Raw genomic sequence first — 25,725 nt, 5'->3', positions numbered from 1 at the left:
AGAGAGAGAGAGAGAGAGAGAGAGAGAGAGAGAGAGAGAGAGAGAGAACTCTTGGCATCTGTACACAATATACACAGTTATGCATTCAGTTAAATAACTCTTTTCATTTTGTCTTTGCACATCGGATGAGGACAAGAATGTGTCTCCCTCTCTATGTGTCTCTCTGTTTCTCTCCTTCCAGTGACTTGTCCTCTGTAGACACATAAGAGCGGTAGAGGCTTAGTTCTGTCAGCGCCTGATTCAGCCTGACCCCTTTTCTCTCTAAGTGGAGGAAGAGCTCGCTTTTTCCTGTCCTAGGGCAACAAACATCAGAGGCAGAGGGGTCTTAGGAAAGTGTGAAAATGCTTGTTTTGAAGTGTGTTCTAGACCGACAGCATGAGGAAATCGAGTCAAAGTGAACCGAGGGAAAAATAGAGACGTGAAGTGGTCAAGTTAATCAAAAGCATAGACGTCTAATCTCTACTGAACTATTGCAAGAATGGAAAGAAAGGGAGAGGAAAGAAAGGGAGAGACTGCATGGTCGGACATGTTTGTGATGTTTTGAGGCTGACATCATGGCTGCATCAGCAGGTGGTGTGTGTTGGATCATCAGGTAGGCCTGTAAAACAGCCTTGTCACACTTAATACACACAGCAGTCGGTCAAGAGGGAAGCAGGGAAGCTCTAACCATGGCATCCAGCTGAATGTGTGAGTCAGACGCATTTCTTAATCCTCAAACTCAAATCGTTAAAAGTATTTATAGATGTGATACAGGACAAAAGGAAGAAATACATGAAATGGGCTAACTCTACTGTATTACAGGTACTTTGCTTGGGAAATGATTCAGCTATTCTCTGCAGTGGCATACAATAACCCTATGATTCCAAACATCAAAAGATTCTGATGAGGCGTATATTTACAATCGAGATCCTGTCAAAGTATTTGGTGTTTGTTCCCTGCCCTGTAACACATCCTCATGTCTCCTCACATCCTCCTATCAACTGCCCCCTCTTTCTTTTCTCCCTCTTTTCCTCCTCAGGATGGTCCTTTCTTCCGCCGCCATGCAACTCTGCCTTTCACCTCCCTGATGCCAACCTGAATGTGTACATGTGTGTGTGTGTGTGTTCCAAGTCACGGCGGAAGAACGAGAGAGTATGAGAGTGTTAAAACTTTTGGAAATTGATTGTTGTAAAAAAAAAAAAAACAACAACTTTGAGCTTGAATATGTGAGTGTGTATGCATGTGTACAAATGGGTGTCTACTAAACGTTCTAAGCTGTCTACAGTGTGAGGAAAGCAGTGGTGCTCGAGGTACTGGGCATGGTAAGGGTGTGACAAGGCCGGATTGATCTCTCATGAAGTTGGCGTTGGCAGGCGAGCAGAGTCCAAGGTGCCGGTGCCAGTTCAGTGGTAGTTCAGTCTGATATTTTATCTGAGGACTACTGCTTCAATTAGGCTCAAAGGTTTGAGAAAAGCTACCGTGTCAGTTAGTCTTTCCCTCCCTCTCTGTTTTACAAGCTATTGCTTATGTTTGTTTGAATCATTGTCGGCATTTAAAAAACATTAGCAAGTGTTTACCTCGGAGCAGTCGCCACAGTAACACGAGCTGCTGGAGTTATTTCTTCATTTGGACATCTGACGCCTCGGATAGTGATAGATGGTTATTGGCAAAGTTTAGAGGAGTGATGTATCATACTTTATCTTTTTTTTGACATTCATGCCTTCATAGTGATAGTTGAGAGAATGTGGAGAATGAGAGTATGGCAATGACATCAGGTAAATAAACCAGGAGACTCACTGCTCAGGGCTTTTACGCTCATGTGATGTACGCCCTAACCACTCAGTTTAAGATTCTCCACTGATTTTGATTTTCAAACTGGAAAAAGATGCCAGCATGTTCTAGAAATGTCTTTCCAAATTTCAATCAGTTCTCTGGACACTTATAAGCAAAACGGAGCTTTTGGGGTGTAACGGAGCTTTTGCAAGGTTAGACAACGTTGCATCTCATCACTGCTCAAGTAGATGTTGCACTTTTATTGTGTAACATGTCAGACAGAAATTGGACATGTGCACCTCACCACTGCACTGGTGGTGTGATCGCAGGTGTCAGCAGCAGTGTACAGGTCACACAGATCACCAGCACCGGCCCTCAGGTGCTCTGGTGCACTCTTCTACACTTTGTGGATACAGGAGGCAGTCAAGTTCACACCCCTTATAAACCCACCAGGCCAGGTGTGTGGGTTTAACGCAGTGTGCTCCCTTGCCCTCTATTGGTTTTAAATGTAACTTCCAATATTTAATTACACAGCTAGAACTCTTTAGACCTCAACGTATATAGACGTTAGCCTCCATTAGATCTTAGATTAGAGACAGAAAATATCAGAGTCAGAGGCGCTTTTTAATTCTATAAAAGATTTGAGAAGTTTGTAGTTTGCAATGGACAATTTCAAAGTAAAAAAAACAAACTCTATGTTTGTTTTGGAGCGTATGATGTTTATCAGAGGCCCAAGAACCAAAGCCAAGGGCAGATTGTGAAGAGGTTGAGTTTTAGAAAAGTGAGGGTTCTCGGTCTCCTCGGCTGGCCTCGGCCTCCTCTCTCCTCTCACATTGTTAACCATCTCTAAGTGGTCATTGCCACCAGCCGTAAACTGTTATGTCCACCTGTAAACCTCCAGGACCACCTCTGCACTGTTGCCTGTACACTCAGTATAGGCCAGACACATCGGAGGACCTCGTAAAATCACTCAGAAATAAACTCAACCATACTTTAAAAGAGGAGCAGAGGGAAGATATACAACAGTGTGCATAAAAATAAGAGTGTGTAGCTTTGGTATTTCTTGAAATATCTGCACTAATGATGACAGAAAACTATGGTACCGCCACAAGCTACAGCCAGAAATATGTGCACTGAAATGCTTTGCCTTTTGGAGTGTGTTTTGCCTTCTCAATATGCAACGCCTTTAATTGTCTCTGCTGCTTAGACTTTTGTGATGTGCAAAAAGAACTCAGTTTACCCGAAAAAAACCCATAATCAACTTGTCTGTTTGTCCCAAGATATACGAATGTACATTAACAGGAATTAAAATTTCTATTAACAGTAACAGTTGTAAAAAAAATATAAGGAAAATTCATCTTCTCTCAAAAAGCTGTTGTAATATAAAGTATCTTGTCCACCTCTATTGTTGAAAATCATCATTTTAGTTTTAAAAGTGGACGTCGGTTGTGATTTGGTGGACAGAGGGGATCTTTGTGGTGAGTTTTTATTCAGTAAGACGGATCACTCTCTTGGAGTTTGGAGGCCGATGTGAAGTAACGGGCAGCAGCTGGCATGGCCCGGGCCCTCCATTTTTCGCGAAGCCTTTAGGGAGAGACATGGCACGCGCCAAGAGCTTTCATGTCATAAATATCCTCCCTGAGTGCTTCAGTGCTGTATAATTACACATCCTTCATCTCTCCCTTTACTCTTTCTTACTCACTGTAATACTACTGCCTATTGTCAGCTGTGTGTGTGTGTGTGTGTGTGTGTGTGTCTGTCTGCATTTGAGTGTGTGTATGTGTTTATATATGCATACCAGGTTATGTAATTAGGCGGTTTTAAAAAACGAATATCATTGTGTCCTCACTAACGCAGCTCAGTGGGGTGAGTTGGTTGTTCTGTGTGAGTAACATTGGCTGCTTGTGCTCAACTTTAAACTTTAAACTGTTACTCCACTTAGTCAGCCTCATAAAGATATTTTCCATTTACTGTGATATAGCCATAATGAGTCACACAGGCTGGTAAACAATTCGGTTAACCTCCATCATCTGTGAAAACCCAATTAATTTTGTCATGCTTTTTTTTGGTGTTTGCTTGTGCTTTTCACATTGCGCTGACTAATCACAACTCTTCACCTGACAGCCAAACAAAAGGCAGTACAGTCGCGCGTGTTTTTCATACAGCAACCTGCCACTGGCACTACAGTACGTATGCAGCATAGATTCTTTTTAACAAGTCACTCCGGAGCCTGAAAACATAAGGGATGAAACCTTTTTACGTGTTACAGGTGTATATTTGTGTTTGTGTTGTCAAAAATATTGAAGTATCGATAGATGTCGATTTTGAATATTTGGAACAACAAGTTGAACCAAACACTGCTATTTACCTTTCAATAAAAATCTAAAATGTTATGCCCTTAATCGCTCCCTGTGGTATCGAAAATGACACTGAATATCATTGTTTTTCAAGGTAATGAAGTTAGAAGTTCCAGTATCATGACAACATTTGTATGTGATTCTGCTGTTCAACAGATCATTGCTACTTCGTATGATTCTCAGTTGATCCCTGTAGGGATTGTTTCTGCTCAGCATCTCACCCTGCTGCCTCTGTCAGCCGACAAAACTTATATAAACACATATTCCTCGGGCCAGTACTTATATCATGGAATTTTGCAGACTTGTGAAACAAAGACTATTGTTCTAATCTGCCAGAATAAGCAATCTGAATTACTATCAACTGTGTTAGGGAAAATTAATCCTTCAAGCACTAATGACGTAAACACTGTGCCAGCCAAACCAGTGGCCCTTCTCTGCCAAGCCAGGACACAACTTGGAGAGCCGGGAAGTTCCCGTGTGCGGCGCAGTTGTTGATTGTTTTGGTTATTGCTAAACGTCTTCAGACGAGTGTATTCTGGATGGGTTCCCCATTAAGGGCTTGTGTAACTCAACATTCTGCGGCCCATTAAGTAACGCAAAGACATGGCGGCACGCTGCTGTGTTAAAGAGCCCCTTGGTGCTAATGGCGTAATGGCAGTGCTGAGGTAGTAATGTAAGAGATACAACAAATAAACAGCCGTGTTGTAGGAGAGACTAAGAGGAAGGAGGGAAGAGGTGAGATGAGCGAGAGAGAGAGGCAGTCCACGCCAATGATGAAGAACAACAAGCAATCCAGCTAAAACAAGCAGGCCTGATTTTATTTCATTAAAGACTGAAATCCCCCAAGCTAACCACATTTTTATGGGTGTTTGAGAGCAATAATAAGCTGTTGCTGCGTCGTTGTGTGCATGTGTGTAAGAGAGAGAGAGAGTGAAGGCGCACATAAGCTTTTCCATTCATTCTCGCACAAACAGACGCCTACATTTGTGTCGTACAACTTGCAACCTGACGTGGCAGCTACATTTTCTTGTGGCTTGATTTATCTGACTACAAAAAAACAGTTTGATGTTGAGCACAACACAATGCAATGCAGGGCGCTACATAAAGGTGTCTCTGCACTCTTAATTGCATCCATTTTGATAATAACTCCAACCATGACTGCATCTTTTGGCATCATCAGTTACTCCTTTGAACTTAGAACTGCTGCTTCACTGCCGTGATTGGCATGATAGTTTGAAAATAATTAACAATTGGGCATTTACATGAATGCATTTTTGCATTTTTTTCTTAGTATGTGTTCTTACATGCATGTTGCAGGGAAGTATCTTCACATATCTGAACCATGACACTACCCATATCTTCCTCCTGAGGCTGGAGGTGAACTTCCTAGTCCCCTCAGAGTCTGCAGGGTCCCCCTCTCTCTCTCTCTCTCTCTCTCTCTCTCTCTCTGTCAGAACAGCACATCCATTGTTTGGGGAGGGGGGGGGGGTGCTCTGCCTTTACATAAGGTCAGACGGGCTACAGGTAGCAGAAAAGACAAGATTAATCACTTCATCTGGGACAGGGGGGGGGGGTAGGGGGGCGATAGACCGAGAGATGAGGGAAATAGGTGGGGCAGCGAGAGAATTAGAGGGAAGAAAGGGGTAATTGAGAGAGGAGAGGAAGAGAAAAAGTGACAGGGAGGAAGTTGTGGATGAAAAAAGGGAAAGAGGGACAGGTAGAGACGAGAGGAAGTAATTACCTGCATAAGTGTCTTTGTCGAGCTCACCGATGCATTCAGCGGGAGGCAGGGCATGGAAAGAGAGAGGTGGTCATGGGTAATTACCTAACCGCAGGTTCGCTCACCTTTGATCCTCTCGCTATGACTCTGTGTCTCAGGCGAGAGCCTCCTACTTAGCTGCGTGATGCATCATCATTAACAGCATCATCATCACCACTGCGAAAGGGCTCATGCCAAAATACAACCCATCCTGAGTTAGATAGCACTGAAATACATTCCGTCCCTTATAATATATGATTTTAACATCATTCATGGATTTTCAATCTGTATTTCTACTCTATTTTCAAAATGACTTTCTTCTTTTGCTATGGTAATTATTAGTTATACGTGACCAGCTCCCCAAACAAACAGACTCCATGCTGAGAGCAGGTGGTCACAGATGTGGGCAGAGTTGAGGGCACTCTTGCAGATGTTGCTCTGACTAATCAAACCATCAAAGCGAGTGTGTCATACGAGAGTGCCAGTATGCATGTTTTTATCGAGAATGCCCATGCTCAAATATGTTGTTGTACTTGTGTGTGTGTGTGTGTGTGTGTGTGTGTTGACATGCACAACTGAGTTTCATGTATAGTACCACGTGCATATATGGAGGCTGTGTTGTGTATGAGAGTACCGAAGTGTGTCTGTGCATCTTTTACCCCGTGCTTTTACACTTCAAAGAGAAAGTTTGTTCTTGTGTTCACAATTATGTGTGTGTGTGTGTGTGTGTGTGTGAGTCAGTGGCCAGCTGCATTGCACAGGGCCTACCTGTGGGTGTAGTTGGCCCAAATCCACCTTCTTAAGTCCGTTCACTTCCAAACCGCTCAATGGCATCCTCAGATCTTTCCCCAAAATCTGTTGACCTTTAGTTTTTTTCTTTTTTTTCTTTTTTAGCGAGGATCATGTCAAGCAACACTTTTATGTCTGTAGTGTGCAGCAAGGTGTGTGTAAGCCTGTGTAAGCCTTTTCATTTTCAAGTGCTGCCGAGTCTAGTGTACTGTCATGAGCACAGACGTATTCAACGCCCACACATTATTTTGTACAAACCTGCGTGTTTTCATCGGCAATACACACTCAGACGCAGACACACTGGATCATCACATTCTGTGACACACATGCATATTCGAGAACGGGCTCAAACTTGCCCCACATTCACTCAGCGGGTCTTGTAAGTCTTTGATATGCCTGACCCTCTTATTTTTCTACATTTCTCTATTGGACACGTGGTATGCAACTGATTAGATAAATATAGCCTGAAGGTGCGAGACAAGCAGAGAGGAAGGATACAGAGTTTTCTCTTGTCCCAACACATCTCAGCGGTGGAACTTTAATCTAGTGAGGCTTCATGCATTTAAACGGCCCGATTAGGAACAGTCTAACAGGCGCTTTTCCTGCAGGGCTGAAACAGAAATTATGTGCTTAGGCACAGCCAACATTTTGTTTGTTTTCTCAGCGCCTCTTTCAAAAGATGCACACGGAGATACGGGCTTTGATAATGAAACAACACAGAGTCATGTTCAAGCCTATGTTCGGTACTAATATAATGTAAAGACGCAGAGAAAGTGGGTGAAGCGTTGCAATGTTGTTTGATCTGATGATAATAATGTCTGGTGTTTGGGGCTTACATTGAAAGTACTATTAATGCCATTGTCAAAAACATTTACTTATTTAATTCATGCTTTAACTGTGGTTGATTTGTTGTAATAAACCGCATATGATCTTATTGGCAATACGTCTGTTCGTTATGACGGTTTTAACTGAAAGTAGTGGGTGTTAGTTTGGATGTGGACGATGATGAAAAAATCAGTTGTGCACACATTCAGGTGGGTGCGTTTAGTGCAAGTGTGCGTGTGTGTTTGTGTTGGGGTCATCCAGAGTTCTCAGGCTTGTCTCTCTGGCTATGCTACCGGTTGATAGAGTCAATACAGTGGTGATGGCTGCCCTGCCTTTCCCAGCATGCCGCTCTCCCTCGGTACAAACTTCTGTGTGTGTGAGTCAACAATTCAGAAGATCTCTGGGGTAAATTACCGTAATAGCATGTATGTTGGAAATAACCATGTTCTCCCTCCTTCTTTCCTTTCCTTGTCCCTTCTCCTTCCTCCCTCTCTGTCTGTTTCTCCTCCAGTGACATATTTGATGCCATGTTCCCAGTCACCCACATTGCGGGGGAAACAGTCATCCAGCAAGGTATGTGCAACTGTTTTGTTTAAGTGAATTTATGGCATCAATCTGTGCAGTAAATCACAATTTGAGTTCCAGTAATTAATAATCCTAAAATATCTGGAATGTTACTAGTGTTAGAAGTTTCTGTGTTTCCATTTCTGTCCATTTGCTCCAATTCTTTATTTTGCTGTTGGTGACTAAATCAAATTTGTGCCAAAGCGCCAACAACTCACTTGTCTTGCCTCATTTGATTTAACCTCCTACCTGTTTGCGCCTCTCCTCCCACTTGTGTGTAATGCGCTGGCCACCAAAATACCATGCAGTCAGAGCTTTGCCTGCCTTGGCCGTTGTGTTGCCATAAAAATAGGGCCCTCTTCCTTCCCTTTCCCTCTCTTTGCCCCACTCATACCATCAGTCTGCACCAGATGTCAGGTCCCTCTTTTCCCGCCTCACCACAGTCATCAAAGCCTTCACTCTAGACATCCCTGGACTTTGAGGGAACACAGAGCTTAGCAGGGCCAGACTGTATTTTTCCAGTAAGCCTCACGCCAAACCCCTATCACATACAGACATAGACATGTTTAATCACATATTTAAAACGCACATTCTCAGAGAGAAATGCCTACTTTCAGATAATGCTGTGTTCACACATGCATAAAATCCCATAGCCTAAACTTGTGGAGCATACCATACAAACACACACACTCTCTTAGACATTAAGTGAAGTCAAAGTATCGGCTGTTTGGACACACACTCGCTTTGTCACTCCCACCCACTCCAAGACAGCATCCAGAGGTATATCAGTCCTAATTTGGTGATAATAAAGTCTAGCTAACTGTGTAGGGCCCCCGGTCCCAGACAGCCCATTGTTATACACACTATAGAGTATGGTATACAGTATATAGGGCGTTGATGTCATTGCTAATGTCTGGACCACTGTACAGCTTAAAAAAAACACCCCACATTATTCAGACACAGCTCGGAGTTATCGACCCTGTGGCTCGAGTGGTATTTAAACAAAGGGAGAATCATCATTGTAATCTATTTAATGTGCTGTATCAACTTCATTTCATCTGCTGTTTCTGACATTTATCAAATTTTTCAGTTATCAGCGATTGGTTCTCTGGTTCAAAGGAAGATTTTATGCGTGATTCCAAATTTGAAATAACAATTTTCAACATGAACTCTGTTTTGAAAGATGGACATGTCTGACTTAATGGTGCATCATGCAGCATTGTGGGTAAGAAACGCCTCAGAGGCTGAGGATGCAACCCATGTTTTCCTTTTGAGCAAAGTCAAAGAACCTTAACAGTGTTAACGCCAATTAGCTTGTGTTTAAACGAGGCCACACTGAGTACGCCTTCTCGCCTGTGTGTGTGTGTGTGTGTGTGTGTGTGTGTGTGTGCACGTTCTGGTCAAATATTTGCCTGCACTCTCAAGCATAGGGGGATTGAAAGGGCACAAAACAAAGACTCCACCAAAAGTGTGTCTGCATGTGAGTGTGTGTGTATGTGCTTCAATGTGATAAAAGACAGGAAGAGTAGAAGAAAGGAAAGACAGAGCGAGAGGGAAGTGAAAGAGAGATAGTTGAGATGAAAGAGAGAGAGATAGAAGAGGGCCAGGTTGCAGCAGGTTGTATGTATGTGTGTGTGTGTGTGTCTGAGGTCTCCACTGGGACAGACCATCAGACAGACAAGGAGCGTTTTGTGTGGCACATAGAGCTGTATGATTAACGAGCACTCTCCACTCAGTATTAATTAGCCGTGTGAACTCCTGTGAACTTTACACACAGGGTGCTCTCAGCCTTTCAACTCTTCAGGTGAACATACACACAAGAACACACATGCACACACACACCCTCACGAAATCCATACACGTATATACTTGTGTCATGTAAACTTGTGCATCATCACCCAATTGTACCTCTGAATGGAGTTGCATTTGTGTGTCATTGCAAGAGTGAGCTGCAGGGAGAGCTTCACAGTGCTCTCGCCTGTGGCTGTCAGTCCCTTTCCATAATTCCCCCTGAGCCCCATGTAACGGACACCATAATTAAAGGAACGCTTCACCATTTTTCAGCCTTATCTCCAGACTAGATGCTTTTAGTGGACATCAACCGGCCAGATCCCATGGCTCTCTTCAAGGGTTAGCTTTGAAGGCACAGCATGCCCCCGTCAATGACACAACAGGGAACCAGTCAGCAAACCAGACAACATTTTGCGTTGCCAGTCATGCACATTTGATAGCGATTAGTTGCGGCGGACCAAGACAGTGAGAGATGAAGGAAACACAACACAACAAACAAATCTAACTGTAGAGCTGTAGCCACTGTGGATGCATGTTTTGTCTTTTTGACAAGCAACTACGACAACTTTTCTGCTGGTACCTTTAAAGGAATAGCTTTACATTTTGGGAGTGAAACTCTGAACTATTCCTTTAACATTTTTTACAAAAGAAATACATCTCACAGGATTACTAAGCAATGTCTGTACTATACTATGAGTCTCTGTGCTTTGCATTGCATTGAGGTGTTGTCACTCTGCATGCTCAGGCTTTTAAGCTACACAAGCAGCAGTAATAAGCACTGTGTGCTTGCTGGCGAGAGCCCTATTTTACAAAGATAATGCCAGGCCCAGTGAAATGTGCATTCTGGAGGAGGCAGCATCATCTCTGACACTTTCTGTCTGCCCAGAAGCTTTCAGAGGGCCTCCACTTTTAAAGACCTCAAGAAAAAAGAGTGAGACAAGAAATCCAACAGTGATTTTATTAAGAACAAGGGATGGAAGTTGACAGATATGAGGAGGAGTGTGTGTGAAAATGTGTGTTTAGACGTTTCTGGATTCTTTTTGTTCCCCAGCTCACAGAAAGTGGTATATCAAGTGTTTGACAAATGATTTTAATCTCTTAATGCACCTCTTTAGGTTTAATGGTTTAAAAGTTCTCCTTTGAAACCTTAAGCAGGAAGTAATAAATAAGTGTAAGCTCCTGGTACCTTTCCTGCTTTTTGTCCTGCTCTTTCACAAACCCCTGTGTTTCTCCTTGTCTCTCCCCTCCAGGCGATGAAGGAGACAACTTCTATGTGATTGACCAAGGTGAAGTGGACGTAAGTGGTTGACATGGAGAAGCACACACACTAAAAAACGAATTTCTCTTCAGAGTAACTTCTTTCATTTTTAGTCAAATTGACTAAAACAAATAATAAAGGGAACTCTAGTGTGCAGTGTGCCAATATTTTTTATATATATATTTGTTCACCTGTTTTTAAGGCCAGGCCATACGAAGGGTTTTGACTCAGTGGGAAAACCCAGCCTTCTCCACTCATGTTGACACAGTGTTTCCCTCTAACAATAGACAGGTTGTATTGGGTTGCCCACATGTTTTGTTCTCTTCAAAGTTCGGTTCCACTCTGATGGCAATCTGAACACGGCGCTACAGAGTCCAGCGCACTGTGAAGAGAGCCAAACTGCGAGCGTCTTTTGTCTTAGCGAGCCAGACGCAGAGCGATAGAGTTAAGTGCAGAGATAAAACAGGAGCTGACGGAAAGTTAAACAGGAAGTGACCTTATCCGCTTACAGCGGTGATCACAGACACGGCGGGTGAGAGGAGAGAAGCAGGCTGGCAAGCTCGGCCGAGCGTGCCTCATCGGCCCACCTGAGAGACGGAGAGAAGGGACTGTATAAATACTGAGATGGTGCCTTGATAGAGAGACTGCGTAGCAGATAACTCTGGACAAACGCTGCTGCTTTGACTTCCATTGCTTTGGGTGATGTCTCGTCAAATGCGATTAGATAAGTTACAAGTGAAAACAGTATTGGTTGTTTTCTACAGAAGGATAGCTTGTGTGCACATCCATTGCTAGTAAAAGATGAGGCACAAGATAAGTGAATGAAGAAGCTGAGAATATCTGCACACTGGATGATATCTCCTCAACTTTATTAGACTGAACAAGCCAAGTTTTAACCTTGAAATGCAACTTTGCCTTTTTAGTCTTAACTAGATGATTTGTTCACAAATTGTGCAGATATTCACTTATTTTTCCTTCCATGTTTCTCTTTTATTCAGCTATCTTCAGCGTTTGATCGTCTTGTGTAAGATCCGATATTCAGTTTGTGAGAATCGTACTCTCACAATAGAGACAAGATTATTTTAGTTTTTCGCCACTCATTTTATAATCTGTGGCTTGTCTCTTTGAGTGTGCAGCTGTGTTGAAGCCACTCGGTCTAGTTGGTTGTTGCCGCGTTACCTTTTACCACAAGTTGCTCTGTACAGCTCTCTCTAAGCTGTGTAACTTTAAAACCTTAAATAAGACATATTTATTCATAACATACTGTTTCTTACTGTGTGCAGTGTGTCTGCTGTTATTTTTCCATAAAACTGTCTTCATGTTAGTTTTAATGGATTCACACGTGGTTTGGAGCTCTGTCCGGCAGCTGCAGCGTCACATTGTGTCTTTACTGTTCGGCCTGCTCTGGGCTGGGACTTCAACCTCTTTCTGCCTGCCAACAGTGAATCTTAGGCATCTGCACCCACAGCCAGGATCATATCATTCTGCATCCAAGTCGGGGGAAGACCCCTATCCTTGGCCTCAGCCCCGTGCTCATCCGAGTCTCCTTCACCTCTCCCTACAATCCACCCCTCTATCTCTGCAGACAGCTGCTGCCTCCCAGCCACCATCTCAGGCACTAAACTACTTCAAGCTCAGTGACGAGGTTATTAAAGTGTGGAGATGTCTCTCATTAGAAAGGGGTGTAAATCTGCTGGCATCCAATAAACTGCCTAAAACCACTGCCACTGATGTAAACACCCATCCATGTCTGCACACAACTGTATTCACTTACAGACATTGGCCTGTATTTATATGGCTGCACCACAAAGGAAATTAAAGCTTTCATTTCAAATTGTGAGATGATCTTGTTGGAAAAAAACGCTATTTGTAATTAAATATTGAATATCTGGTAACCCTTAAGTTCCCTGTTTAGCATATAAACAGTATACAAACATTAAATGACCCACTTAATAATTTGTAACACACTATAATGTAGTTGTGAGTCAATATACATGTTTATTAATGTATTTGTAAACAACTATAACTCCTCCTGTGAGCACCCATAACTGCTGACTGGTGTATAAACAGACGATAGATGACAATATTGTAAAGCACAGTGTGTTTTAAACCATTTATTAAATGTTTATATCCTGCAAAAAAAATGCTAGATGGAGGGACTTCCTTAAAAGCAGAATGAGTTGGATTTTCTCCACACAAAAACAAAGTACAGACTCAAACAAAAAGTCTTTGTCTCAATCATCATCACTTATGACCCACTAGAAGTGCGTGGCGGTGTCTGTGTCTGTATCTGCAGAGACTCTACCGTCTGCCTGGATTTCTTATTGTGCTGTGTTCGGGACGTTTCTCTGCGTCAACCTCTATAAAAACGTTGCGACCAGGTGCCAAAGCATAAGCATGCATCCAAGTGGAAGCTAATTAAATGGTGGACACAGCACCGAATCTCTTCCCCCCCCAAACCGAGACTGAATCTGGGGTTGGCTTTCACCCGCTGGCGAGCACACACCACAATCAGGGGGTGTGCACTTCTGGTGTCTGGGGAGGAGGCCAAGTTTGAATCTTGTTTTTACAAACTGCCACCGACAGTTGCACACTTTAAAGTGCCTTTTAATCACAGATAACTTTATCATTTTGTGAGCAAAAGTCTTACAATACCTTTACTGTAATACAAGCAATTATGCTTATGTAATTTCTTCTTCTTCTTATTGTTATTATTATTGTTGTTATGATTCTTGTGATTTATATGATTATTATTATTACAGTAGATATGGCATTTGGGAATGCATCTAAATAATTGCTGCCCAATACACAACAAAGAGAGACAGAACCTCTCGCTCACACACTTTTGCACAGAGCAACACACTGCATGTAACAGCCTACTCCTCCACCTTCCAGGACTTTTGATTTATTGCTTTTTAATTACCACCAGCCACACACAGTTTGCTGTAGATATTCGCAGTGTGAAAATTCAGTGACAGCTGTGAGACAGCATACACGGTTGGAGACTGAATTGTTTCATTATGAACTCCATTTTACCTCGTGCACAGTGCTGACTCGATACAGTGCAAGTGTTTCCTATTGCGGTCCTTATTGCAGAAACCTTTTCTGCTCCAGCTTCACTTTCCTGATCCAGTTAGGACATAATGCTGATTGTTTGATTGTTCGTCCTGACCTGGAGTTGCATGAAAGTGTGTGTGGGACGTTATGGGATCAGATTCACAACAATGAATGCCGAACAAAGACTTGCAGGTCAGGAGACACTTGAGGACTAGAACAGGAATAAATACTATTACCTGTACTGTATGCTCTGATGTAACACTTTTGCAACACTCACATGATTGTTCTTCCATAGCTAGCACTCTGCGTCTCTTTGGAGCCATCCCAGTTGATAGTGAAGGATGAGTCTCTTGTGGTCTTCTCTGAGCCTCGGATAATGGCTTGCAACAATTCTGGCAATTCACTGCCCCCGGAGGGATAAACCCTCTCTCCCTTCCTCTCCTTTTTCTCTGTGTTATTAAGTCAACAAGATAGTGGATAGTGTGTCGACAGGTGAAACCGTAACGGCCCCAGAGACAGCCTGAATGAGTCTCAATGAGCTTGTATTGTATGTCGAGCTATAGTGGCTGGCCTCAATAGAGCTGTGCATGTGTGTGCGTGTGCATGTGTAGGAGAACAAGCATTCAAGTGCTAATACGGACCAAGAAAGTCTACCACGGCTTTCTGTCCTCTATCGCTCACAAATCAAAGGCAAGGGCCGAACAAGACAGGACGGATGAAATAAAAGGGATAAATGGAGAGATAGGAGGGATAGAGGGCTTTTTAGAGGGTCTCATTTGGGGGCTTAGTGGGGATCAAACACTTAGGGACAAGCCTAGTCTGCATATCAAACTGCTAAGGAACTGAGGAGAGGCAGAGGGGGAGGAGAAAGTTTGAGGAAAGTGTCTCAGGATGGGTAGAGAAGTTGAAATGACAAAAATAAGGAAATTCTTCACAGTCTACCCAGCAGTGATTGACAAACTTCAGAACCATTTAAGCTTGTACAACACCCTCTCCATCACTCTGTTTCTTGTCCTTTCTGCAGGTGTATGTGAACGGGGAGTGGGTGACCAGTATTGGAGAAGGAGGTAGTTTTGGAGAGCTGGCCCTGATCTACGGGACTCCCAGAGCTGCAACCGTCAAGGCCAAGACTGATCTTAAACTGTGGGGCATCGACCGAGACAGCTACCGACGCATTCTCATGGTACAGACTTCAACACACATGCTGTAGCCTAGGATAATTTTCTGTTGCAGCCTGGTTGGGTAGCCATTGTTTTAAATGTATTATTATTGTAGACAAACAGAAGTTATGTTTACATTCAGTGTTACTCACCAAAATGCATTTTGTGTATCCTTGAGGTCCAACAAACACGTTGTATATATTCCTTTCCTCATAAAACTTTTGCAAAGCTGATTTTTTTAAAACATATTTTTAATGCTTCATTGTTTACATACATGTTAACCAGCTTGCAATCTTCTTCTTACCTGACTTTGCTGGTGCATTACAGCTCATCTTGGTTGTTACCTCCACCTGTAGATCTCTGAAATAGTCTAAAACCATTGGCAGGAATTTGCATCGCGTCACCTGCGCATTAACAAGATAAACAGCACGAGGACCCACGATAGAAAAACTGCTGACAAACAAAAAGTTCTGGTTAGGACCCTTCGTCTTACATTTCTGAAGTAGGAGTACACATGATGACAGACCTCAAATGCACTTTGACACAATACAGAAACACTAAGTGTGACGTACACACAATAATATAGTATGGTAGTAGACGCTCAACGCTCCAATCATTTGTGATTCCTCACTTGTAATATTTTCTCCCACTCAACCACTTAAGACTCCTTAAATACTTAAAACAGTGGCATTCATTTTTATCCTCAAAATACACACTCGCACATGCATTCCTCCGCTTTTAATGTCTCTCTAGATCTGTCGGTAGGTGAAGAATGGGGGAAAAGGGAGGGCTGTGGAGGAGAGACAGGGTCAACCCTAATGCCTCGACACACACACTTCCAGCTCCAGAAGCTTATCTTTCAGGAATGTCTAAATGTTTAAACTAGAAACACAAGGTGCTCTGCCCATAGCTGTCATACTGATTCACACACACACACACACATTTCGGGTGATAACCTTTCTGTCTTCGTGCCCGACAAAATACTTCCTCAGATGTTCCTCACACTTCACTCCCGAGTAAATGAGATAGCCTCCAATTAACCTTTTCAAACACCCGTGTGCCTCTTTAGCCTTCATCAGCAGTGCACATTCTGCTCTGTGTCAAACAGTTTGAACCCGCAGAGATGGCAGAAGGTCTGTGTTTGGACCTTTCAGCTCTACGTAAAGTTGGCACAGGCCTGCCTTAGCACTCATGTCACCTCTTAAGCACATAGTTTAACTGAGGGCACAGTCTGCCCTGGTAACCTTTCTTCGAGAGGATTCTCTCTCTTTCTCTTTCTCTTTCTCTTTCTCTCTGTCATTCCTTCGTTCCTTCCAGCAGCAGCAGGAGGGGAGACAGGGTGAAGTAGAATTCAATTATGTGAACCTGTAGTTAATTATTGCTGTCAATGATTTGTAAAGCTGTTTTTATACAGTGCGGTATTCTGGCAACGTCTTAAGCCAACACAATGAGCATTCTCTGTGTGTCTAAGTATGTGTGTGTGTGTGTGTTTTTTGTTTCCCAGTAAAATTATGCAGAGTGCTTATGTTTGCAGCTAGTTAGTCAGGAGCTCAGGAAGCTGTAGCTGCAGCTACCATCAGTTTAACTGTTTGCACATTTCTTTCTCTGCTGGATCTCCACATCGTGTAATTAAGAACTTGACTGAACAGTTTTACATTAAGATAAGTAGATAAGTCAGTCAGTTAGATCAAGTAGATTAGTTGATTCTTATTCATTGTATCATCTCAAGGAACTCAAATTTGATCAACTTTTGCTGGTCACATAAAACTTTGTTTAGAGGTTCTTCATGATGAGGATTCAGCTACTTTTTAGGTTTTGTCAACATCAGAGAAGTTCACAAACCATTGTGCCAATTTATCTTGGACTAAGATCCCTTGTAATATAAAACTCCAACAAGTTTGATAATTAATTAATCAAGCAAAAATTGCAAAAGTTCTCTGATTCCAGCTTTCACGTTAAGCACTGTTAGTTGGACAAACAAAGACATTTGAAGAACCTCCTCTCAGAACCTCCGAAGGACATTTTTACAATGATTTGATATTTTATAGACTAATCATTTGATCAGTTAATCGAGATGAATTGATAACGAAAGTCATAGTTAATTCCAGCCCTATTTTAGAGCATGTACATGTTTGCATGTGCCCTTGCATGTCACCTGACAGTGATTTAACCCTGGAACGTAGTTTCAACCCCTGAGGATGCTGATAACAATAGGAACACGTCATTAGGCTTGTGCTGTAAAATGTGAGCCTTGAGCGGCCTTTCAAAACCACCTCACCCTCCACCTCCTCCTCTCCTCCTTATCCAGGAGTGCATTTGGTAAACAATGTAATACCATTCCCTTTGATTAACACACTCTCTCCATTGTGTTGCTGCCAGTCATACAATACCCGCCTTGTTGTGTCATCTTAGTCTTTGAACATGCACAGCGACAGACCAAGTAATTAACAGACTGACAGACCACTGTCAACAAACAGAACACAAGACAAAAGGAGACGAGGGGAAATGATACCAAGAAATGAGGAGGGATGTGGGGGGGGGGGGGGGGTTCTGTGATTTGCATTGGACGGAGATGAAGGTGATGGGGCGTAAGGTACGGTTGGTTTAGTCTGGCTTCGCTCCACACCTCAACTCTTTGATGATTCTACCTCAAAGACAGCGAGCAGACACAGAGGCTGGTTCATCTTTAACCTCGGAAAGAGCGAGCGCATTATGGCCAACAGGAGCGGGGGAGATTTGGACTTGAAACATGTGCTCAGGCCCTCCCAAGTAGACAGTAAGGATAAGGACGGATACAAAAGAATGCAAAGAGAAAAAAAGATGTGCACCGACAAAACAAATTATGTTCAGAAATCAGAATTTTAGAAAAGTATCATTTTCATTCCATCCAACGCGGTCAACCTCTGTGTTGGCCCACCCAGCCCTTCCTACACCAGGCGCATAAATCAGACCTGCTGTGTAATGTAATGTTATGAACGCATGGTGAGCCTTTAAGCTCAGCAAGCCTGTCTGAGGAGCTCTATGGGGAAGCTATGAAATCAGGAGACCAACTGAACATTTTTGAGGAAGGTGCATGTGCTTGTGGGTGCCTGAGAGATTGTGTCGGAGGTAGAGTATACACGTGTGAGTGTTTGTATTTGCTTGCTTAATGAGCATGAAGTTTCGTCTCTGCAGAGACAGCAGCGAAACATAAGTGGCAGAACTTAAAACAGACTGCACGCTCCGCACACACACACACACACACACACACACACACACACACACACACACACACACACACTCGAATCATTTATCCAGGAGGGAGGCGATGCAGCCTAGAATTCCTTTAATCAAGTTGTTTACGATTCTGAGCTTGACGTTGGCTCACTTGGGAACATTTTCTCCCCTTTTAAGACAAAATGTGAAATTATATGAAATTAGAGGCAGCAGCGGGACTCGGGCACTTATGCACTAAAGACACCCCAAGCCTCAATATATCATTTCCATATGCAGAGGCAGACACAGGGCGGACAAGATCGTCTCTCCTCACTCTCTCTCTCTCTCTCTCTCTGTTTCTCTTCATGTTCCCGCTCTCTCAGAGAGGTTCTGTGCAATGAAAGAGGGAAAAAAGGAGAAATGCAGCTAGGGAAGGGGTCCTCTGGGTCTAGACTTGTCAGGAAGCACCTGATGTTCATAGCAGAGGCAGAGAGGGGAAGTCCCCATGCCTTTTGGGCGGGGTGGGCCACACACACACACACACACACACAGACACACACACATCCAATGGTTATTACCACACAAGTGATACACACCTCCATAAGGGTGACCCCATGAACTGCGTCAACACTATCAGTGAAAGAGTACCACATACTGCAGTTTACATTTTCTCCTTATTTTTTATGTAATGTGGCACGACTGATATTAACACACTTTAGTATCGCAGTATTAGGTTTTGTGATGGTGTGTTCTTTATACAAGTGATCCTAATATTAGATTTTTAATGATACGTATCATATCGCTTGATTTTTGACAATTCACAGCCATAATATAAAGTGCTTCTATCGCGCGTGACCAGTGAGTGAGCACCCATGTGAGCAAAAATAAACGTTTAAATGAAAATCTGTGAGTTCAAGTGACAAAGATAGAAAGAGATAAATATAATGTCGAGAGAAGTGTAATAAATGGAAATAATTATCTTTCCTGGAAAAATATATTTTCAATTTCAGTTTGAAAAATGATCATTGTCTGTCATTCAATGCTCGATTTTAATTATCTGACAACAAACATGAACAGTTTTTTCAATACTTTTTCCTAATAGCAACTCAAAGCAGTAAGTATTTGTTTAGATTACAACCTAAATCAGTTCCTTCAAGACATAATGATCACAATGTTTTGCGGAATAATCGCAATTATAATTTTCATGACAATTGTGGAGCACTACTGCCATACAATTTCAGAGAGAGTGACTAATGGTGAATGTCTCTCCTTTTTTTGTCTTACAGGGCAGCACACTGAGGAAGAGAAAGATGTATGAAGAATTCCTCAGCAAGGTGTCCATCCTTGGTAAGTCTGTGAATATTTCAGTTTGTGTTTTACTGCAGTAGTGTAGTGTGTAGTGCACAAGTATGTCGTGTTTCACCTTCATCTTAAACACCGGGTCAAAGAGTCCAGAGTGCAGGCAGTTAAATCTGCCGAGTTCAACGTATACTGTAGATTAGCCCACATAAACACAGGCGCACGTTGTCACACAGGGCCTACAGCTGAGTAAGGTCTGTGTGTACAGTCCTAATCTTCTCGCACTGCTCATGCTAAAGCCAGTCACACTCTGCAATGTCGCTACGTGGACAATTAAAGAACGGGGAGTTAAGATAAGCCTCTATTTTCCCACTGGAATTTGGATAACACCAGCCTACACAGGCCGTCTGAGGAATGGCGAATGAGATTCATTCAAACTTTCAAAAAGAGTTGCAATTGGAACTGACATCTCCTCCCTTTCCACTTGATCGTGTGTGTGTGGTGTATAGAGTAAGGCCATGCCCCCTGTACAGAGTTATTAACTGGCTGAGTAAACACATACACTCAATTCAGGTCTTAAGAGAACGTCTCTGCGAGATCCACTCTCTTTTCATTCACCTCCTTTCTTCTGCGCCTCCCTTTTTCGACAGCCTTGTCGAGGCCTGTATTCAAAGGCCCGCCTCCCTCTTCCAAGTGCCTTTCCTCTCTTCATTCCTCTTTCTGTCGCTCCGCTCCTCCGCTCCACCTCTTTGAATTGGAGGAGGGGTAGGAGGCGGCGGTGTTTTTGTTTGTCTTCGATTTTTGAGATAGCCACGAAATTGGGTACAAGCCCTTGATGTCGAGGAGTGAAGGAGGGGTTAAAAACAACACGTTCTTTGTCTCTCATCCCAGTGGCCTATTCCCCGAGTGCATGCTCTGTATGTGGGTAGCGAGGTGATCCAAGTGGGTGCAGGCTCTGCGAAGCATGAAATGTAGGTTCTTTAGTCAGCACATTTGTGTATCACGTTACACGCCGAGCTGTTAAGGATCACTACTATAGGACCTGCTGCCTTTAGCTTGCAGCCAGACGGAGGACATCCATCTGGGGGCCGGCAGACACCACGGCCCCACCGGAGGGGACACTGGACACCTCCATCCGATCGGACTTCACCTAAGTTAATCCTAAGAACATCTACACACACACAAAAAGATACATACTGGGATCAGTTACTGAGCACATCAGGAGACAATAGCCTCAGACAAAGAGATTCGGCTGTAGTTTTACGCCTCTAACTCGTGTCTTAGTCAAATCAAAACACTGAATCATCCTTTTATCTTGACAAAACGAAAGATCATGAGTGTTTTCACTGCAGATAAGTCACATTCCACACAGTAGATGTATAGACTTTTAAGATTAGGCAACAATAATCTTCTGAATTGTGAAATAAGGATGAGCTCATTTGGTGAATCTTCTATGTGGAGGTGTTTAGTTATTATTATAAATATCAATAGTTCAGAGTTGCTCAAAACTCCTCTGGTTGGAACATTTTTCCCAGTGAAGATGTGTGACCGTCTGTGTTTTTGGTTTCTGCGTGAATACCAACAGCTTCTAGAAATATCCCGGGTCTAACCACGTCGCTGTACATGTGGTCGGACAGTTGGAAAGACAGCCGTCGCCGCCGGCTCTCAGGATGAACACAAATTGAAAAAAAGATAGATCCTATAACAGCTTTTCTATCGCAGGACTTGTTCATAAACGGTCAATTCTCATACATTCAAGGACATTTTAGAACTGACTGAAGCCAAGAGAGGAAATCATTTCTATTCCAATGTTTCACTTATTGTCACTTATTGAATCTAATTTGTTTTAATAATATAGATTGGATTTCACTTCAATTGATTTAATCTTAACTGTATTATTATAATCCCGTACAATTATATTTCTAGTTCCATCCCTGAAGTGTAACTAAATCATATTTTACAAGATTAGAGGGGAAATATTTAGTTTGAAAACAGCAACATTAGATCCTCCCAACACCTTCATGTATTCCAGCCATTTAACAAGCATTACTCTCACATTGATCTGCGCTACACTTGATTCATTTATGTGATTACAGTTCATGCTGTAACTACAGCCTGTGCATTATCACTTTTACAAGCACCAAACAGATGCTCTTATCCATCAATGCCAGTTTGAGCGAGCAAGGCACTTGCCCAAGGATACGCGACTGTCTTTGGGATAAAGATTTTAGATCTCTCTGTCACCACACCCCAGAATCAGTAGAGCTGAGATCTTACAGATCAAGGAGTTAGTGTTGAGGTGTTTTTGCTCCATGAGGCTCCATGAGAGGAGTGAGGAGGCAGGGGGTTCTGCGACATAATGGTCCCTGATGAATGACTGGATTAGCTCGAGGTAGGAGTTATCGTTCCCAACAGCTTACTGGACTTGAGCAAGAGACATCCTCTCAGACCTTGGAACACACACAAACACGTAGAGCATCTGTGTATCTACTGTTGCATTCATCAGGCTAAATAGCACATTGTTCTGTTGTTCACAGAGTCTTTGGATAAGTGGGAACGTCTCACTGTGGCTGATGCTCTGGAGCCAGTTCAGTTTGAGGACGGAGAGAAGATAGTGGTGCAAGGAGATCCTGGGGATGACTTCTTCATTATTACAGAGGTAAGATCTGTGCGTGTGTGTGTGTGTGTGTGTGTGTTTGTGAGAATCTTTGTGCTGTTTTACTGTTTTGACAAGTCTTTTAGAAGATGTAGTCGTAGTGCTAGTGAGACAGGATGTGTTGTAACTTTCTTTTACTGTCACATTTCCTGCAAGCTGTGCGTGTTGACATGTGGGGCCCAATACCGCGTATGTGTCATCAGGTGGGCACCCGGGTTGATGTACATGTCATTATTCAGAGATGTTGGTGGGCTCTTTGCTGAGGTTGGAACTGATCCCAGCAGCCACCAGCAGACAGACTACCTGGTGGTGTTCCCCGGCCCTGTGTGAAGAACGTCCCCCCCCCCTCCTCACACTGCAGGCTTTGTGGAGCTGGGGCCCCTGGCGCAGCTTTCGTGAAGGGTCCCCTGCCTGTCATCCCAACACACTTTTGATTAACTCCATACTTACACAGCTTTCACCAGGGACAAGTCAAGAGGGCCCTGTCTAGAAGGGTGGGGGCTTGTCTTTGCCTCCTACTCCCCAATCTCGTTCTTCGAACGAGAAGGTTAGTCTCTCAGTCAGTTGCTCTGTCTATCTAATGTCCAACAATGTTCAGAGTGAGCAGTGCATTGGTTACAGTGCATGGGAGAGTGGTTAGATGCAGTAAAGCAGGAGGAGGATTTTATCAAAGGTGCTGAGTGATGTATTGCTTTTTATCCTTCCTTTGGAAGCCTCTGTACTATGCCTCTCTTCAAAGTTATATTGGAGTCTGTAAGTATTTGAACAGTGATACATTTCTGTTTTTTTGGCATGTATCCAGCACATTACATTTGAAATGCAACATTCACTATGATGGTAAAGTTCTGACTTTCAGCTCTCGAGTTGTGATGGTGGTCATGCTGGGTGAATTGTGTTGCACTTGTGGGTCTTTTTATACATTACCGCCAGTGAATCCAACTTGTGTTTTACTTGACAATGTCACTTCTGCAGAATAGCATCCATTGTGGCCACAAGGGGCATTAATGGGAAAATGTTAAAACAAAGTATAACGTTAGTACAAGAAGAGTCAGAAATCCAGTGAAAGTGAGTTAATCAGAAACATCTGTCTAGTTTTGCTAACGTTAGCCACCATAAGATACTGGTCATACCAGACCATAGACCGTAAATAAGAAGTGGACGTAGTCGTCGTGATGTCACCCACTGGTTTATGGACTGTTGTTTTGAAGCCTCTAGTCCGGCATTTCGGCCGTCGCCATCTTGTTTTTTTGCAACCAGTGAGCGTAAGTTACCATATTTGGACTTTGGAGGAGTATTTTAGAGACACCATATACGGACCTGTCAATCACAAGGTAGTCCACCCTAAAGCATACCCTGCTTTATGGTCTATTTTATTCTTAACGGGACCATATTTAAAAACATTAACATCATGCTGTTTTGAAGAAGACATGAAACTAGTGATTGAGACCATAAACTCATGCTTACAATGTTTACTGAGGTAATAAATCAAGTGAGAAGAAGAGTGATTTTCACAAAGACTTCCATACAATCGAACCTATTTATGCAACCAATACTGAGTGTATTGAATTGAGTGTTATTTTTTGTTTTTCATTTTAATATATAAGAAGAAAAATGTTTTAGTTTTTGTTTCAAAAGTAACACAGTTTCGCTTTAAAGCTCATAGAACATTGATTCATATCAAATCTAACAGACTCAAGTACAAAACAGCAACAAATGTGTCCCAGTCCAAACATTTATAGACAGCACTGCATATATCTTGTGTTCACCTCACATTATCCAACCAGTGTTGGTCAAGTTCGAAACCTCCAATTGAAGGCTCATGATGCTGCAGAAATCCTTTAAAAGCCAGTTTGACTATGCTGAAAATGAACCCAATTGGGGTTCAAGAAAACAAATATAGCTTTTACCGTAGCAATGCATAACTCATCAAACTGAGACTTGTACATCTCAGAGAGGAGAAGGACAGAATATGCAGAGGAATCTGGGGGATTATAGGATGGAGAGACAGGCAGCAGGAAGAGGGGAAGGAGGAGACACAGGCATGGAGTCTTCGTAGGCCACCAGCTCAGTCCAGTATGTGAGTGTGTCACAGCACACTCTGAGCCTCACCCAATAGAAGTCTTGTCTCTTTCTTTAATCCCTTTTCCTTCTCTCTTGTCTATCTTCCATTTCCCTCTAAGCTCTCACTCTCAGACCCACCCTTCTTTGCTTTCCCTCCGTCTCTCTCCATCTCTCGTGCAGCACGGCCCCGACTTTCCCAGAGCAGGGTGGACTGTGGTGGAATGTGTGTCGCTGACTTTCACACGGGGTCAGGAGACCCAGCTTCCCGGGAGTGAGACGAGGGAGAGAGAGAGAGAGAAAAAGAGAGAGAGGAAGAGGAAGGATGAGTCAAACAGGGCAGGGAGAGAGAGAGGTTGATTTGAAAAGGACCACATACAAGGCGAGAGAGAAGGATTTTGTCAGCTTTCCTCACTTGCCATCCTGTTCTCCTTTTCTCCCCGTGCACGCCTTTATTTCTATAGATTAAAAAAAGTTGAGTTGTCAGTGCTTAGTTCAGTCAGACACCCTCGTTTTTCTCATTCTGTCTCGTCTCACTCTTTTGTTTTTTCTGCAGTTTTGTAGCATCAGCCCAGGACAAACCCCACAATCACTAATTAAATGCTGCTGATGGGACGGATTAACAAAAGGGAGTTCTAGAGACATCACTTTCTTTGCCAGCCGCGAGGAATGGGGCCCTAATGAAAAGTGAAATGTTTACATTTTTGTGCTCACATTGTACAAACAAGCCTTTACAGAACTCCAGGGCTGTGAAGACTCATCGTCCCTATAGTTCCTCCTTCTTCCCTAGGGCGTCTGCCCCTACTCACCCAACATGCACTCTTTCCTCCTCATGCTCATGCACTCAAGCCTAGCACCCTGTCGTTCATGCTCTCACAAGTGCCAACTAAAATGGTGCATATGGAAAGAGGGAGACAGAACCTTGTTCAGTGTCAGAGATGTCCGTAAGAGTTTTCAAAGATGGTGTTCAAAATAATTTCTTCCTCGAGTAAAAACTCCTTTTCAGACGTCTCTTTACATTAATGTGGTGGCAGTTTGACGTGTTGATCTTTGTAGCCGGTCTCGCTGCTACACCCCAACACAGACACGACAGCCCGTTCACTGAGGCGTTTCTTACAGGCCGGTGTGGCCGTCTGTCCATAATGTGTGGCAGTCATCAGAAGTCCAGCACATTGCTGAGTTTAAAGGAGAAGGTAATTAGTCAA

At 43.0% G+C, this 25,725-nt stretch overlaps 1 protein-coding gene across 2 annotated transcripts in view; it reads left to right on the top strand.

The window, feature by feature from the left end:
- prkar1b (protein kinase, cAMP-dependent, regulatory, type I, beta) overlaps positions 1–25,725 on the top strand; it is a 57,158-nt gene that overhangs the window by 25,649 nt on the left and 5,784 nt on the right. For both annotated transcript variants that reach the window (XM_031877724.1, XM_031877725.1), the window contains 5 exons: positions 7,994–8,055; positions 11,088–11,134; positions 15,177–15,335; positions 19,794–19,854; positions 22,344–22,465. In XM_031877724.1, coding sequence (XP_031733584.1) covers positions 7,994–8,055; positions 11,088–11,134; positions 15,177–15,335; positions 19,794–19,854; positions 22,344–22,465 — 451 coding nt within the window. The remainder of the gene's footprint in view (positions 1–7,993; positions 8,056–11,087; positions 11,135–15,176; positions 15,336–19,793; positions 19,855–22,343; positions 22,466–25,725) is intronic.

Source organism: Anarrhichthys ocellatus, unplaced genomic scaffold, assembly GCF_004355925.1.
Source record: "Anarrhichthys ocellatus isolate YVR2014 unplaced genomic scaffold, GSC_Weel_1.0 scaffold146, whole genome shotgun sequence".
NCBI lineage: Eukaryota > Metazoa > Chordata > Actinopteri > Perciformes > Anarhichadidae > Anarrhichthys > Anarrhichthys ocellatus.
This window is presented reverse-complemented; position numbering and strand designations above follow the sequence as displayed.